Source organism: Acanthaster planci, linkage group LG20 (assembly GCF_054643075.1).
Source record: "Acanthaster planci isolate LZ-2023a linkage group LG20, COTS_SCS, whole genome shotgun sequence".
Taxonomy (NCBI): Eukaryota; Metazoa; Echinodermata; class Asteroidea; order Valvatida; family Acanthasteridae; genus Acanthaster; species Acanthaster planci.
Genome location: NC_141796.1, coordinates 1,417,167 through 1,433,942, shown reverse-complemented (window position 1 = coordinate 1,433,942; position 16,776 = coordinate 1,417,167). Strand labels below are relative to the sequence as shown.

The 16,776-nt window shown below is 41.3% G+C and overlaps 1 protein-coding gene across 2 annotated transcripts; it reads right to left on the bottom strand.

Annotated features, from left to right (window-relative positions):
- Positions 1-289: 289 nt before the first annotated feature.
- On the bottom strand, positions 290-16,773 carry LOC110975479 (uncharacterized). Of its 2 annotated transcripts, none has more exons than XM_087130292.1 (17): positions 13,285-16,773; positions 11,813-12,151; positions 10,926-11,282; positions 7,873-8,226; positions 7,165-7,515; positions 6,722-7,075; positions 6,310-6,642; positions 5,886-6,070; positions 5,342-5,603; positions 4,921-5,031; positions 4,550-4,716; positions 4,274-4,387; positions 3,614-3,684; positions 3,271-3,311; positions 2,924-3,020; positions 2,633-2,738; positions 290-2,499 (listed from the first exon to the last, which is right to left on the bottom strand). In XM_087130292.1, the coding sequence occupies exons 1-17, from the start codon at positions 13,337-13,339 to the stop codon at positions 2,428-2,430; spliced, it is 3,369 nt and encodes a 1,122-aa protein (XP_086986418.1). In that variant the 5' UTR covers positions 13,340-16,773; the 3' UTR covers positions 290-2,427. The 2 variants fall into 2 exon arrangements, with proteins under 2 accessions (XP_086986418.1, XP_022083705.2); XM_022228013.2 differs by having other exon boundaries at positions 5,919-6,070.
- Positions 16,774-16,776: the final 3 nt, after the last annotated feature.

Sequence of the window (16,776 nt, the reverse complement as noted above, 5' to 3'; positions counted from 1 at the left end):
AGGACATATTTTCGGTCAACTTGATGTGGAGTGAAAGTGCAAGGAGCCTACGCGTGCGTTTCATGAATTTGCGCCCTGTAATACATGAAATACTTTAATCGGATGGTTTGTCACGAAGCAGCTCACGGCTCTATGGGCATAGAGCTTAACTACAGAGCTGTAACTTACACCTAGGCCGTGCAGTATCAATAAAAGTGCAGTACACGTAGGCCTACATCAGGGATTGTATGTGTAGGCCTATCAGGGGATTTACTGACACATCACTCGATGCATGCATGCAGTCTAATGGTTAAGTTTAAAAACTTCGCCTGCTTTAATGTGAATTCATTTAAACAGATTAAAAACAGTGCATTGGTTAGTGTCTCAGTCTTACGTATAAACCTGTGAACCGAAGGAAAGGTTGTCCACACAGTTAACTTAAGGTTGTGTACGCCAGCTTGTGTGAACGAAGCCTTCGGAAAACAAAAGACAGCCCACACCAGGCGGGTAACATGGGCGAAGTTGTCCATTATCGTGCTAATATACTAATATCGTGCATGGATTTATACTCTTTTATTTCACATTTCTGTTAGCATTCTGGTAATTTTCTGTTGAATCCCAATGTTCTGTTTGATTTCTGTAGGTCCTTGATTTAGCCTATTAGACGTGATAGCCTACATAGCCTGCTTTTTGGTCTTCTTTCATTTGGCAATTTGAATTTTCGGTTCTGCCTTGTCGAGTTTGAATGTGTAAAATGTAATACATTTTTAACGATGTTGATTGTATTATCTTGCCGTTAACTTAATGTCTATTTACACAAGTGTTATCCAACGGTGTGTACAATTTTCAGTGACGTAGCATAACTTCAGGGAAGGGTGTCAAGCATCATTTATCCTCGTTCTTATTCTGAAGTGCTCCTTTTCCCCCGTTTTAATGTCGTGTGAACGTATACAATTTATGCCCACAGAGAAAGTGGCCTATATTGTGTGATTCATTCTACGTTGAATATAGCGTTCTTTAACCTTTGTCCTGTTTTCGAGTTTATGGATGTAGGGGAGCCAGTGAAAAAAACCCTGCTTACCTTCTATGACAGATACTAAGCATCCTTTTACAACCCGCCCCATCAGTATAGGAAATAGTAATCACCACAAAAGCTCCATATACAATAAAAAGAATAACTAACACGGAAAAAAGTCACCCTGTGTCCTGCTCTCTGATATAAACGGTCGTAGCGGTAGCTTCTATTACATGTTAGCATCAGGTTATGTTAGCACATGATAAAGTTCGCAGCAAATGAAAGCTTATATTGCGTATACAAATTATTTCTACAACCACTTCCAATAAGTATACTTTCCTTAGTCAGTTGAGACAGTTTCCATTACGCTCTGTCGCTGGATATTGTTATATTTATTTACATAAATTTACACTGAATCACGTGCAGCAGAGTTCGTCCAGAAAACAGAATGGAAGACTGGCCAGTGGGAGGTTGACTGGCCTGTGGGAGGTTGACTGGCCTGTGGGAGGTTGACTGGCCTGTGGGAGGTTGACTGGCCTGTGGGAGGTTGACTGGCCTGTGGGAGGTTGACTGGCTTGTGGGAGGTTGACTGACGGGTCTGTGGGAGGTTGACTGACCTGTGGGAGGTTGACTGGCCTGTGGGAGGTTGACTGACCTGTGGGAGGTTGACTGGCCTGTGGGAGGTTGACTGGCCTGTGGGAGGTTGACTGGCCTGTGGGAGGTTGACGGGCCTGTGGGAGGTTGACTGGCCTGTGGGAGGTTGACTGGAGTGTGGGAGGTTGACTGGCCTGTGGGAGGTTGACTGGCCTGTGGGAGGTTGACTGGCTTGTGGGAGGTTGACTGGCCTATGGGAGGTTGACGGCCTGTGGGAGGTTGACTGGCCTATGGGAGGTTGACTGGCCTGTGGGAGGTTGACGGGCCTGTGGGAGGCTGACTGGCCTGTGAGAGGTTGACTGGCCTGTGGGAGGTTGACGGGCCTATGGGAGGTTGACTGGCCTGTGGGAGGTTGACGGGCCTGTGGGAGGTTGACGGGCCTGTGGGAGGTTGACGGGTCTGTGGGAGGTTGACGGGCCTGTGGGAGGTTGACTGGCCTATGGGAGGTTGACTGGCCTATGGGAGGTTGACTGGCCTATGGGAGGTTGACTGGCCTGTGGGAGGTTGAATGGCCTGTGGGAAGTTGACTGGCCTGTGAGAGGTTGACAGAAGATGAGTACCAGAACTAATGAACATCTGCTAACATGAGTGTTGACCCTTGAAGTACCGACAAAACACGGGCCTTGTGACCTCACCCAGGAAAACTTATCATTGAGACCCCTTCGGCACTCGTTGTCTCGGGACAAGGTACCATAAAAGCTGAACTCCAAAGCATTGATTTATACTAAGCATAATCTAAGTGACTTCAAACCGAGATTCACTTGAGATCTTTAGATCCCTCAGTTTTCATCGAGCTCTGGTCGAATGATGCTCATATTCTGGTACTCGGTTCGGATGGGTGCCATGTATGTCTGAAGAACACAAACAGATTAATAAAACAAATTTACAACTCCGTGAGGAGGATTTGGTTTTTGTTTAAAAACCAAACATTGCTTGGGATCCAAGCCACCAAATTATGTGGTTCTACAGTGTTTGATTACTCACGTGTTTGATAGTATTGTCAGACATGTCACTCAGAATAGAAACCAGCTCATTGAAGGTCGGTCTGTCATTGGGATTCTCCTCCCAGCAATTGCGCATCAGTCCATAACTACAAACAAGATCACAAATTTTAGTCTGTAAAACTACTCATCATAGCAGTGGCATAATCCATGTTCGTAATGGTTGTCCTGTTGTAGGAATTTTTCTTTAGTACCTACGTGCTCTAAGGCACGCTCACACGATTAGTGTCTCAGAGAGGTATAGCTTTTTTGAAAGCTGATTATTTTGTCTTACATTTCGTCGTGACAATTATCTGGCTTTGGCATGCGGTAGCCTCTTTTCAACGTCGCTGTGAGTAATTCATTCTGAATGGATGGGTAAGGAGTTCCACCTAAAAAAACAATAGGAAATAAAAGCTGGAAGAACTTTACCTTGCTGAGGTCGAAATTACTAATGTACCTATATATTGTACGGTAATTTCCACGGTCTTTGCGGTCTTCCCAATCTACATCCCTCCTATAGGACACGGCATTTACCATCAAATTGGTTCAAGACTGACCAATATGTCAAACAGTAGTAGTTTGTACACCAGTAAGCTGGAGGGCAGATGTATACACTCCAGGCACATGGACAATGCTTACCAAAAGTGGCGATTTCCCAGAGGAGAATTCCAAAAGACCACCTGACGGAAAACAGAAGGAAAGAAATCAATTTTATGTAGTCAAACAAACCTTTTTGATATTTTGAAAGAGTAGAGCTTGAACATTACAAATCTCAACTATTACATGGTATGTGTCAGAGAAATTAAAAAAATTAAAATGATCATTTGGGTTATAAAGAAAACTAGTGTAGCGACAAATTAATGGTCTCTAGTTTCTAGTTGAAAATAGGCTGAGGCACGCATTGCGACCTTTATCGGCCACCACAGAGTCTTTATATAGACCCAGGCTATTTGTGCACGTATCATAGATTCAAGTAACTTACACATCACTCTGTGTAGTATAGAGGTGATCCCTCACCGACTCGATTGCCAGCCAGCGAAGTGGTACTCGTCTCTGTTAACAGAAAGGAATCTACATTTGCCAATTATGTGCACGCGTTTTCGTTTTTGCTTCATGTAGATTCATCTTAGTTTTATGCACCCTTAGATAGACAACAGGGACACGTCTTACTGGAACTTGTAAACATTTAAAGTTTGTTATTGTTCAGAAGAATCAAATAATTGTATGATCTTTATTGTGATTTTACTCGTGCACTTTTTGTATGTAATGGTGAATCTGTAAAGTGTCAGTGTATATTTCAAAGTAAGCAATCAAAACAACTGGAGTTTTACTACATGGCATATTTTATACAGCATGTTTAACAATGATAATCAATCAATCAAATATTCAGAGGCTACATCAGGTGCATATTAGCCATAAAAGTCGTATTGTCATATTTTAAATAGTCACCGACAGGGGCATAAACCTCAATCAGTGCAAAGAAAGAACAGATATGAGCACTATAGCCTACAATGATAACAAATAAATGTTAGTATCTTTTTTATTCTCCAAGAAGACTGACAGTTCTTTTCCATGAAAACTAAAACAGAAATAACCCTTGATGAAAACCAAAATGGATAAGTTTAAAGATTCCAATCAATACCCTGGATGTTTGAACGTAAATATCCTCCCCTCTAGACAGTCCAAAGTCAGAAACCTTGGCGATCAGTCCGTCTCCCAGAAGAATGTTCCTGGCAGCCAAATCTCGGTGGATGACCTGCAGAGTTATCAGTTCAGCTCGTTAGGCTAATTAAGATTAAATCAACTACATCACAAATGAAGCAAGCCAGGTTTCACTAACTAGCCCCTGTTTACAAGGAACGACACGAGTATTTTTAACAAAGCTTGTGCGGTTTACAATTGCTCCCCCCACACGTACCCCTGCCAGTGAAAGGTGGTCCATGCCACAGGCAACATCCAAGGCAAACTTCAAGAGTTGGTCAGACGACAAGGCATCTTCATCTGAGTCTGACTGTGACCGGGCCGTCCGCAGGTAGCTACGAAGATCACCGTGTGGAAGATACTCCAAGGCAACGTACAACACATCTAGTGCATAGAACAGACCAAAAGCATTGCAGATTTGTGCCCAAAAGCCTGGGCAACGAGGCAACGCTGCTAGACGAAATGCAGGTTATTTGGGATCTTGGACCTGCACTGCGATAAATCAATCTTATAATCTCTAACCATTCCATTTCAACAAGGGTGTGTGGGTATAGGCCTGTGTGTGGGGGGGGAGGTCATTCAAGTTACCTTGATGTTCGCATGCTCCAAGCAACATCACGATATTGGGATGGTAGCCGATAGAGGTCATGGTCCACAACTCGTCCATAAAATCTTCCCTGTCGACACGAGACACTTGCCCTAAACAGACAGAACAAGTTCCTAGTAATTCAATTTGTAAAACGGTTAAATAAAACCCATACGTACTGAGGAGATGACATGCATAGCTGAGTTTTACAAAAATGTGAAGAAAATGGCACTGCCTTTGACCAAAAGCTGTCTATTTGTAGAAAATCCAAATGTCGGGGTGAAAGACACCAATACAAAAGTACAAGAAGTCAAGAGACTTCCTTTGAATTCTGCTTGAAGCACAAGCCGACAAACTCCCGTCCAAACGGAGTTTACTTCAACGACATAATGAGAAGGGAAAAATAGGTGAAATGCCTAGTACCTTTCAACATTTTTATCGCCGCCCTGGATACCTCGCCATCGATTCTCACACTGCCAGCTCGGACTTCGCCAAAGTTGCCACTGCCAAGCACTCGTGTTTCCACGGTGAGATCGCTCCACTGAATCTCCCATCTCTCGGCCCAATACGGGAGACCAGTGTCTTTACCCTTTGAGGGGGGAGATGCTGTTATGGTATTCTCGTAATTGATAATATCCTCAGACACTGTTACAGCCTCCGGCTCGGGGTTGTGTTCCACAACTTCCTGAAATTGAAAGAATTTGATACTAATAAGCTCAGGTGATTTACAATTGTACAGTAACTGTTTAAAAAAATATCTTAAAATGTAATTTGAAGACACTTGGCCAATATTTAAAATTATCAGTTACAGATAGTATCCTCGTCGTAGTTATTCCTCTTCTTAATTAGAACCCATCCATTCAACTCACCCATACAATAACTCACTCATCATGTGTATATTTGTTCATTGGCTCATTTTGATATTCTTTTTCCAGTCTTTATACGGTCAACTACCGACTCAACATACCATTTCGGCAGACTCCTTGTCATGCTGGCTAACCTCTGTACCAGGTGTCATCTGCATCTTTCGGCTCCTCCTGACGGTCATGGCGGCAAATACGACAAAAGCCACAACACAAATGAGCAGCACTGCTCCTACGACTGCAATGACAACTACAAGGATTGTTGTACTGCTGTTTGCAAGCGGCTCGCCTGTTTATCGAAGAAAAAATATTTCGAAACCACCTAAATCCCAAACCAACCATCAGCACATCTAAAAGTCGATCCTTCACTCTTTTTGAGATGTAATGTGGTTCTTAGCATGGTAAGGTCAACTTAATAAATATGAAGTCTATAAACAGCTTTTCAAGTAAAACAAAAAAAGCGCAAATCAATTAAGGCCCTTCCTTAATCATATTGACATAGGATAGATCATACACACGATCTCTTACCAGAGCAATATAGCTGAACATCCACGTGGATGGTCTTTTTATCTGGACCCATCACCTCACAGGCTAGACTTTTTGGAAGTGCCGAATCTTCTCTGTGGAGCACCGTGAAGCGGCTGGCTAGTTGAAACAACCCCTTATCCATGGGCGTCTCCACTACTGTGCGGTTCTCCACTTTGGAGTCGTCCAGAATCCACACGATTTTCCTATCGTCTCGGGAGACAGGCCGTACTCTGCACTCAAAAGTTTGTTCCGTGCCCACTTTAACACAGACTGGATCAGAGCTATCATGCACTGGCTTACCCGTCCACAGATCCACCAGCTCGACAACCACTCCTACGATGACATACAGTTAGCCAAAGATAACTGAGATGATGAAAAGAAAAAGGTTCAGCCAACCATATCAGTTTCTTACCTGAGCAAGACTGGAGCGTCACAGTGACGTTGAGTGGCCCAGTCTTAATGTTGAGACCCGTAGCTATGCATGTAAGCTTCTTCTCGTGGATCTCCTCCCACCAACCGGTAATTGGAAACCTGCTGCTGATGTGTACTAGCTCTCCCTTGCTGGGTGTCACCTCAGTAGGAGGGATCTCCTTCCTTGAACCTTCCAGCAGCCACGTGAGGTTCCAGATACCTGGTTTGGCGCTTCGGACTGTGCATTCGAAAGTTCTCTCCGTGCCTGCCTGGATACAGTCTGGTTGCAAGTTGCCGCCAACCTCAATTCCGGTCGACAAATCCACCAGGTCCATTGTACCTCTTATAACTTCGCCTGTGACGAGGACATGAAGAAGAGAAGAGAATTAAGAAATGCAGATGATCAACACTGTCTTGATGTTAGAAGATGCATTTTTCTCTTACTTGGACAGGCTTGGAGCAACACCGAGATGATAAGAGACTCTTTCATCAAACTGGTAGCGTAGCAGGCAAGGCTCAGAGTTGCTTCATCGTTTTGAGGCGTAGCGATGTCAACCGTGCTGCTCATGTTGACAAGTCCACTTGTCCTCAATGGTAATAAGGTCGAGTTTGTTTCAAGAATTTCGGTTCCATCGACGATCCAGGTCACATTCCAGGCACCAGGTTCGACATCCCTAACAGTACATAGGAAAGACCGTCTTGTTCCCTGCTGGGTGCATGTTAGCGAAGAGTTGGATTCAATCAGATCCCTAGTCGTGAGATCCATCAGGTCAATCGACGGATTGGAAAATTTGCCTTCAAAAGATTGACATTAACACTTCTCTTTGAAAAGGTTTGTTTATTCTTCAAAAATCAGACAAAACAATAATCCGGTGCTCATGTCCAAAGTCCTAAGAGACTAAATCTCTTTTTTTCTTGCGCCGAGTGTCTCCTGCATTCGTTTCTGACATTAAATCACTGGTTTAAAATTGTGAGAGTCGTGTCCACTCTTTTTAAAGTGAACACTCCTTTTAAATTATCGTATTTGAACAATGAAGGCCTAGTCCTTTCAAAATGAGTAAGGGTATCATGTTTTAAATACGCCTAATGTTTCCCAGATTAAAGCAAATACAATATTGATAAGGAATAATTATAAGCCCCATCGGTTCCTACCGTTGCACAGACGTAGCTCAATCCTAATGCTGAGAGGAGTATCGTCACACGCCGTAGCCTTACAGGTGAGGTGCCTGAGAAGTAATTCACCATCCCTTGGTACCTCCAACGTGAACTTCGCGGTGAGGTTGACTAATCCACCTGCAATGCTTCCATTCGTCTCTTCGAAGCTGGTGTCTACTACGGTTCCGTCGGTGATCCACGTGATATTCCACGTGCCTGTTATGACGGGGCGGACAGTGCATTCGAAGACACGTGTTGTCCCAGACTGGACACAGATCCGCTCAGAATGAACATCATAATAATCTCCAGTGAACAGATCTTGTAGATGCATGGTAGTGTTCGGGACTTGTGCTGCAAGATTGAAAATGGTTAAAAGGAGTGTTCAACTGAGCTGAATCACCGAAAGCTGATTCTCTTCACCGAGTGGCAAAGCTGCAATGTTTCACGAGGGGTTAGCTTCAGTACGAGGACAGTCCTCGTGACGAGATTACTTATTAAATTTCCTTGGTTTTGGGTGGTATTTAGTGTGTTGTACGTTAGGAATTCTATGTGACTTTTGACGAGCCATTTTTGTATTGATTGAAACTAGTTTTTAGATTTTGAGGGCGTTTTTCCATCTTTGCACCTTAACAATTGGAGACTTTATTACTTCAAAGAATAGCTAAGTTACCTCTTTGACAAAGCGTGAGTAGTGAATGTTCATCGGGATAAGGGTAGAGTTTTTAGATCTCTGATGATTGATTTACATGTCTACATTGCTTCAGTACGGTTTAGGTCGGAGGAGATTGGAGGCGTTGGAGGCTGGCAAGATGATTCTCAGCACAAAATTGAAAATTTTAGGCCAAATTTTCGTTAAGGTCACAATTTGCTTTACAAAGGAACCTGATCTTCAAAGGAAGTTGTTTATGAATGCCACAAAATAAACTGTGAGGCCCGGGGTCTTAGGTTAACTTCTCATGGCTATTTTTGTTGGTTTCATTTTGCCTGTTGAAATACATTTCGTGTTTCAAAATAATGACACGGCTTTTCCTGTATAAAGTCTCTGCGTCTCCCAAATCTGTGTTGTTTTTTGCCTGCGCCCACAGTATTCACAAATTACTGCTGTACTAAGAACCACATTCGGAGCGCTGCTCTTGACTCTCTAAATTCTTTTGAATATTCTGACCCTTCCATTTCCTCTCTTTTTTTTCTGACGGCCACACCCATGTGCTTCCTGAGCCTCGTAACAAAAGAATTGAGGTGACTTTTTTTTTTACTGTTTTTCCCCAATTTCGTGAAAAGCTTACTTTGTCAAATTAGGAACGCAGAAAGTATTTAACTATTCCAATGTGTTCACGAGAACCCCCCCCCAGCTAAATATATCTCTTGGTAAATTGGTGCTACATTTGCAGTTGGGTCATGTGTATTGTTTGCCTATATTTATTAATTTGTTCGGATTTATTTTATTGCTAATACTGTAAATATTGGGAATCCAAAGAGACATCAAAATGCCATACGTTCACCTGATGCGGGAAAATCGGTTTCTTCTTTATCACAGTTTGAAAACAGTGTCATGGCTCCACCTCGATTAAATTGCCCAGCTGCTCTTATTAAAAAAATGAAACAACCTAAATAATTAACCTAAAAATGTTAAATAACTGAAGTACTGAAAGAGGAAGTATCCATACATTTTAACCTTTGACCAAACAGCCAGCCTTTTTTTTCAACTAATACATTCATTGGACTTTAGCCTTACCGGTTGCAAACACGCATATTGTTACAGTATCCCTTATTAGTAGAAACTGTAGTGAACCCCTATATGCTAGCTATGCTAGCTGTTTCTGTTTTGTAAACCAGCACAAAAACCACTAGATTCATGTGACTGTTGTATGATGAATCTGTACTTCGGCTGGATTGCAGGCTAGTCAAACTAACTGCATTAAGTTCATTCACCTTTCAAGTGGGGGACTGAATGAAGATGAATAGGCTTTATTGTGAAGCCAAGATGCCTGGGGTGTAAACATGTTTTTGACATATCGTACGCAATAGGTTATTGCATAGTCTACCGAAATAACCCAAAGGAACAGGTGCAAGAAAGGAAATAGGATGTGGTGGGGGAAATTTGTTTGAATGTACTTTTTATAGCCCTTGACAATGAAAAATATATAATAGCAGGCTAGAGCCAATTTTGTTGTCTGAAAAAGAGCAGGTGTTTCAAAGAGGCTAATCTGGGATTATGGCAAGCGAAAATGTTAAAATTGTTGTACTTGTTCGCATGAATTTGAAGTGAGTGATCAGTTAGATATTGCATCACAAGTTCGGCGTTGAAATAAATTGCCTGGGTTTCTGTTTGACAAAAACTGAGAGCAAAAGTGGACTGCGCTCCTGATACGAGTAATACTTGTTCAGCTTTTTCCCTCGAATTATAAATAGGAAAGGGAAAAACTGAAAGTTTGTCAGGTTTTTTCTCTAGGTAAAATATTTGAGTGAAAGACAAGGTGTTATGTTTGAGGTGAATTTAGCAAGGTCAATTTCCTTGTTTCGTGTTTACCTCTGTGAGAATTTCGGCCTTGATATACATGTATAGAGTATCCTACATGTTTACTATGACTTAAGGAAGAAAGTACCAACGCTGGGAGAATGCGTACAATGCACGATTTTAACTCATATGTATCATTTTATACCTCCTGCCCGCGCGTATATTGATATTTTAAAAAGAATATTTGAGGTTGAAAATGAACTAAAACAGCCTTGAGGAGCTAGAGTTGGACTTTGGTGAATCTTAATTGCCAAGTCAAGTTATTGACCAATCACAGTGCACAAAATCTGTTGACCCAATGCGCGCCTTGTGATTGGTCAGCGCGTTGTAAACTCTCAATTATTACGAATCGCCCGTAATCATCACGGGCTTGTCTTTCGTTTGGAGTAGCCTCTCTAGAAACAAATGTTTCTATAAAGAAGAAGTCTGAATAGTTCAAGGATCTTGCAGATTAGGCCTAGGTCATCCGTTTCATATGCAAGACCTAGCCATTTTACTAGAGGGCTAAAATTCATACCAATTAATGATTTACCTGGACATATCTTGAATTGTGCCGTGGCCTGAAGGGATACGTGATGAGAGACGGTAGCCCAGCATGTCACATTTATCAGAACGCCGTCTTCACCGAGGAGTTGTGGGGTGATAATGCTCATCACATCAACCGACTCGTGGGCTGTGTTGGTCTCGGGCACTGTACGCTCAACTGCTTCCTCCTCCTTGATATTCCCGATAATCCACGTGAGGTTCCAGATACCAGGTTTGGTGTCTCGGACAGCGCATTCGAAGGTCTGCTCTCGGCCAGACTCGACGCATGTAGGCCCAGCATGGAGGTCCAAAGATTCCCCACTCGAAAAATCTCGCAATTCAACAGTTGAGGCCAAGAGCGATTCTAAAAAAGAAAAAAAAGGAGCAATATTGAAAGTAGTGAAAGAATTTTTCTGCATTTAACAAAATTTTAAAGGATCGCGATCCAATCTCTTCCAAAAACCAAAAGTGAGTGGTGGTGAAGTAGTTTTCAATGTGGCTCTAGGATGTGAATTTTATACGGGAAATGAGGTACAAAGAACACGTTTCTCATTCAGGGTCCATATACTCTGTATATATTTTTCTTGGTTGTATGCACTAAGCCGGGATAAAGTCAAAGAAAAGTTTGTTGCGCTGTTAGGAAATCCTACTGTATTAAGCCTACATGCTTAATGTTTATCTCACAGAAATTAACCTGTATGGTTCTAAAATCTCCACAGTCTGGATTCCTAGTCTGAGCCATAGGCTCGGCAAATAACCAGATGGTGTCGACAGTCAAGCGTGCATCAGTCGAGTAATTCCAAGCGCAACCCAGTAATTTGGACGCCGTGATTCTTTTCAGGTTTCCTCATGGTTTCTTACAGTTGCAGTCTTTGGTTTAAATTCAACACTCACCGAGAATATAAACATCCACGGAGTCCGGGACAGGAGAGAGTCCTGTAAATTCGGGAGGGTAGCACCTGTAATTGCCCTCCGATGACAAGTCGACAACACCAGCGAGGTAGTTGCAGGTGTTGCCGGCAAGCGGGGAGCCCAGCTGGCCGGCCCTCACCCCATCACAGCGAGAGCCAGTTTTGCCCCTGAAGGACCACTTCAGGACGTACGATCGGTCAGTCTGTGGGCCATACAGGGCGCAGGTAATGGTCAGGTTCGACCCCAATGAAGCAAAGTACCTTGGGCCTACCGGACTGACTATCTTTAACATATAGATGTCGGATGTTTGGGCAACACAACCTGGGTAAGAGAGACAGCGGCAAACCGAGCTGAAATTTCTGAGGAAGCGTTCAGGATTTTCAGGGTGGTTCGGAGACAACATTATATTGTGGCCTGCATTTGGTTTGTGTAAGTTTCAACATTTGAAAGAGCCGTACCCATGCTCCACTCCCGCATTTACATCACTTTTTTTTTTCTGCAGGAAGGTACAAAGTGGTTCCTTAATATTTTGTATGTTTATTTCCACAACTCCTTAATGACGTTTCGCAATATCAATAAAATCTTCTCTCATACATGCCGAATATCATACCTACTATTGTGAAGCCTTTCACTATATTGCTATTATTTCCTATTTTTGCTGTTTGGAATACATATCCTGTTTATGGGATGTAAAAATATACCAAATAGATTACAGAACTGCTTTGTTTATATAGTTTGAATAAAGCAGAGTTGGCGTTCGACTTCACGAAGACCCAACTTCGGTGATTTTCCCCCCTTTTTTGGGGGGGGGTTATGTCGCATGCCCCAAGCCCCCCCCCCCTTTAGCACAGTTGTGTGCTAAAGGTGGTTGTACGCGGAACGCTATGTTTAGAATATTTCAGGACTTTGAACGACTGTAGAGTTGACCGCACTGAGTGAGCCCTTATACAAAAGTTGAATGCACAATTTAACGGATTCCGTGCTGATCTATCTTTAATAGAAACAATTTTAGGCAGGATATTAATTTGATGAATGGCAAAAATTAACCTTGTGAATTTCGTCCGTACCTGTGTTTGCATCGGTAGAAACACAGCCAGCCTCCATTTTCAGAATTCATGTACTTTGCTGTGTCACTATACTGCAGTTTTCATTGTTGGCAAAAACTATTCTTGTTCTGCTTAAAAACATACCAGACTGCATTTGAGTCTCTTATTCTCTGAAAAAAAATTCAACTGAAAGGGTGTGGTCATCGTGTGTATTACATGTCCACACATACGTCCCTCAGTAAGACACAAGTCTTTTCATTCACAAAATAGGTTAGGAATAAAAGTGTAATACACGAAAGGACTACTTTTGACACAGTTGATTTAAACGGCCTAAAACTTCCATACAGGCTTAAAGGACTTGCAGAGACCTATGACTAGAGAACTAACATTGAGATTGCATAAACTTACCAGTCCAAAATGCAAATTGAAATAGATTCAAAACAATTGCCATGAAAACCTCCATGTTCCAGCGAAAACTTTCCTCACCCAGTTGAGGGCACCAAGCCTAGGCGTTGTACATTTAATTAAGAATGAAACTGCAACTACATGTACATACAATTTTGTTGTCTGCAGTGTGATCTGATTGACTCCATCGAACGCTGTATAGCAAACTAGACAGTGAAGCTAACACTTCCTGCTTTCCCTTTTAAACTAACTGAACGGTATACATGCGGTGTGAGATTATTTCTTGCAACCACTTTCAACAAATCTCTGACCAGATCCAGGACCAAATCTCCATTGGCCGAAATACTTTTTGGGACCTGAAAATGTTGAATTTTTATGTAATCTTCAAATACCATTTTTGAGAGTTACATTTGTTGCCTGTTTACATTTTTTGGCAGAATGCAAAATGAAAAAGACCCATAAATCTAACATATCATAGACAACTGCGTAGTTTTAACATGTGCTGTAAAATCTGTTAAATTATACACAAAAATGTTAAAAATCCTTCAAATTATGCAAGTACACTGAAAAAACTCTGCCCTATCATAAAGCCCACCTGCAGTCGTTGGGGTGTTTGTTTGTTTGTATGTTTGTTTCTCATTAAATTACTGCAATGCAGGAATAAAAAATTGTATAGCATTTAAAAACATAGCTTTTGTGAAGTGCAATACACTGACAAGAAGTCCACATAAAATGAAAACTGCAAACAGTTGATTTGCTTTGCCTGGGGATATGTGCACACAAAATAGAATCTGAACCATCCTACCTGGCCTTTTTCTGATTTTATTTACAATCTAGGCCTACACTATTATAGGGACCCAAAATGTTAGTTAATGGATCACTATATAATGGCATCATTTTAACCGTTAGTATTAAATAATCTTTTGACCACAGAAATGAGAAACATTATCCTACACTAATCGCACATACCATATAAAGAAACCACCATTTTTCAGCTTTCACTTTTTCCAGATGAAATTTTAACAATGTAGAAAGCAAGACGTGGAATACTGTAATAGTTTCATTTCATAATTCAGCCTTAACCAATACTTGATATTCAGAATGGCAACGAATGGCCTCTGGTAAACGTTTTTCATCGATCCAGAAATATCACGTTCCTGTATATATAATCTAACAGCCATCTTGTTGGGTTTGCAAGATAATCTAATATGAATAAAGTGGGTATAATTGAAGTAGAAACACGCTCATCTCTAATAGCTTCTCGTGAAAATAGACGGCAAAATTACACAGTATTCAACAGCCATTTGTTGACATGAAATGGGTCCATACTACATTCAACATAAATAATTCCTGCTGAACGTATGGGCCCATTTACGCATGCATACACTTGCTAAAAGAATTGTATGTGTACACATAGGAGATCTTCTTTTCTAATTGTTTCCTTACTAATTGTTTGAGTATTAAAAATGGGCCTTATAGTAAAGGTAAAGAAAATTAAACAAGAAAAGATCTTGTTAGCCAACAAGATGATCTGGCACACACACACAGACTTGTTTCGCTTGGGATTTTCAATTTTGTTGAACTAAAACGCCTCTAGTGTTATCCGTAAAATTCAAAACATCACCACAAGCTAGCTTTCACAATCGAAAAAAGATAACATGCTGACAGGTGCTTTTACTGCATACAAATAAAATTATTCACATCACTGACCAGGGAGATAAAGAAGGAAACCAAATGTTTCCGGAGCGCTAACAGCGGAACATTCAAAAGGGAAACATTTTCAAACACTTGGGGATTATTTAGACCTGAATAGTTCGGCACCTACAGGTCAGTGGAGTATAAACGGTGTCGTCTATAATTACCATAAGCTGCTGGCAACACATTTCACTAATTTTCCAGCCGGTGACCCGTTCAGTAGATACAGTGTCTATCTACAGCTCTATTCTACGGCCATCCATCATATCACCAAACCCAACCTACTTCGTGCATATAGAGTCTGGGGTCTGGCAACTTTTGGCAATCAAACATGCCTTTATTATCGGATCATGTCGAAAACGTAAAACCGAGCTCCACGGAAAAATCCATCAAATATCGCTTTACCTTCACATAGAAAATCTCGAACATTCTCCTACATCGTGTCACGGCATACCGATCAAAATGTCAGTTTTCGAATCCATATTCATTGTACTTTCAAAGTCTTTTTAGCAGACGTCATAAAGAAAAGTACCAGTAATAATGATCGAACTCTAGCTGGCAGTTTTTTGAGTACTGTGAATTAGTCAACAAGTTTGCTAATTCTTGTAAAATGCATGAATGCACAATGATTAAACGATCGGCACACATTCCAGAAGCTTCTTTCCACATGATATACAAACGAATGATCTGCGAAAAAGCAACCTTTTCTGACAAATTAAAACCCTAGAAGTGCAACAGTTGCGAACCGCTGACTCGACTTGTGATTTGAGGGCTGCCGTTAAGGGTGGACAGAAAACAGTTTCTTCAGGCTTCAGTTAAGACAGAGCCCTTTCCATGGAGTTTGTGGTCAATGTGTTCACAATCGCATTTTTTCTTATACAACCAGCTTACTTTTATGAAGCTGAAAGTATGACATATTAAATTTTATAAGTTTATGCATAGATTATTACTCACACTTTGGAGTAAAAAGAATAATTTTGCACACAGTAAATCAATAGGAACTGACGGCATTTTTCACCTTGGAGTATCCGCTTTCATCAGGGTGCCAAACTGAGCATTACCAGAAATTCGTGAACTAGACAAGGCAAAAGCAAGAGGGCGCTGCATAGTTAGTCACGTGCTGCGCTAAGCCAATCAATCAGTAGGAATGAAATTAACATGCTTGTTGTTTGTACTATCGATTCATGTAGTACTCTCAACATTAGTACCCTCTGCTATGAAGCCGGAATACAGTTTTGCATTATAGATCCACTATTTTTGTTTTGATGGGTGGGGGAAGGGCAAGATATGTACGCACATGTTTACATGTATAACAGTAAAAAATGAATGCACATAAATAATTACATGTAACTTTTTTTCCGACATTGATTTTTTTTGACACATTACTCATTAGCTGAACTGTCTGAGTTCAACCAATTACGCCGTATATATTCCACATGAACGTGATGTTGCACACATCTTTAGGAAGAAACAAGCTTGCAATACTAATATAACGCATGAAATAATATTCTATAACATTTGGCTTTTATGAAAATCAAGCATGTAAGATTTAAATACGGTTTTGAAATAGCACCAATCGTTTTAGAGATTAGTCTTGAATTGCCGCAAAACAAACTGTACTTGGAAGTGACAGACATTGCGGATAACTAGCAGGATTTTCGTAGCCTTGAACCCTCCAACTTTCAAAAGCTGTCAAACTGTGGACTTAAAAGTGAAAATAGCAATCAAGTTGCGCACGCATAATTTGTATATACAAAAAGCTCCTATTTCTTTGCTACCTTTTTATTTCTCTTTCAGACC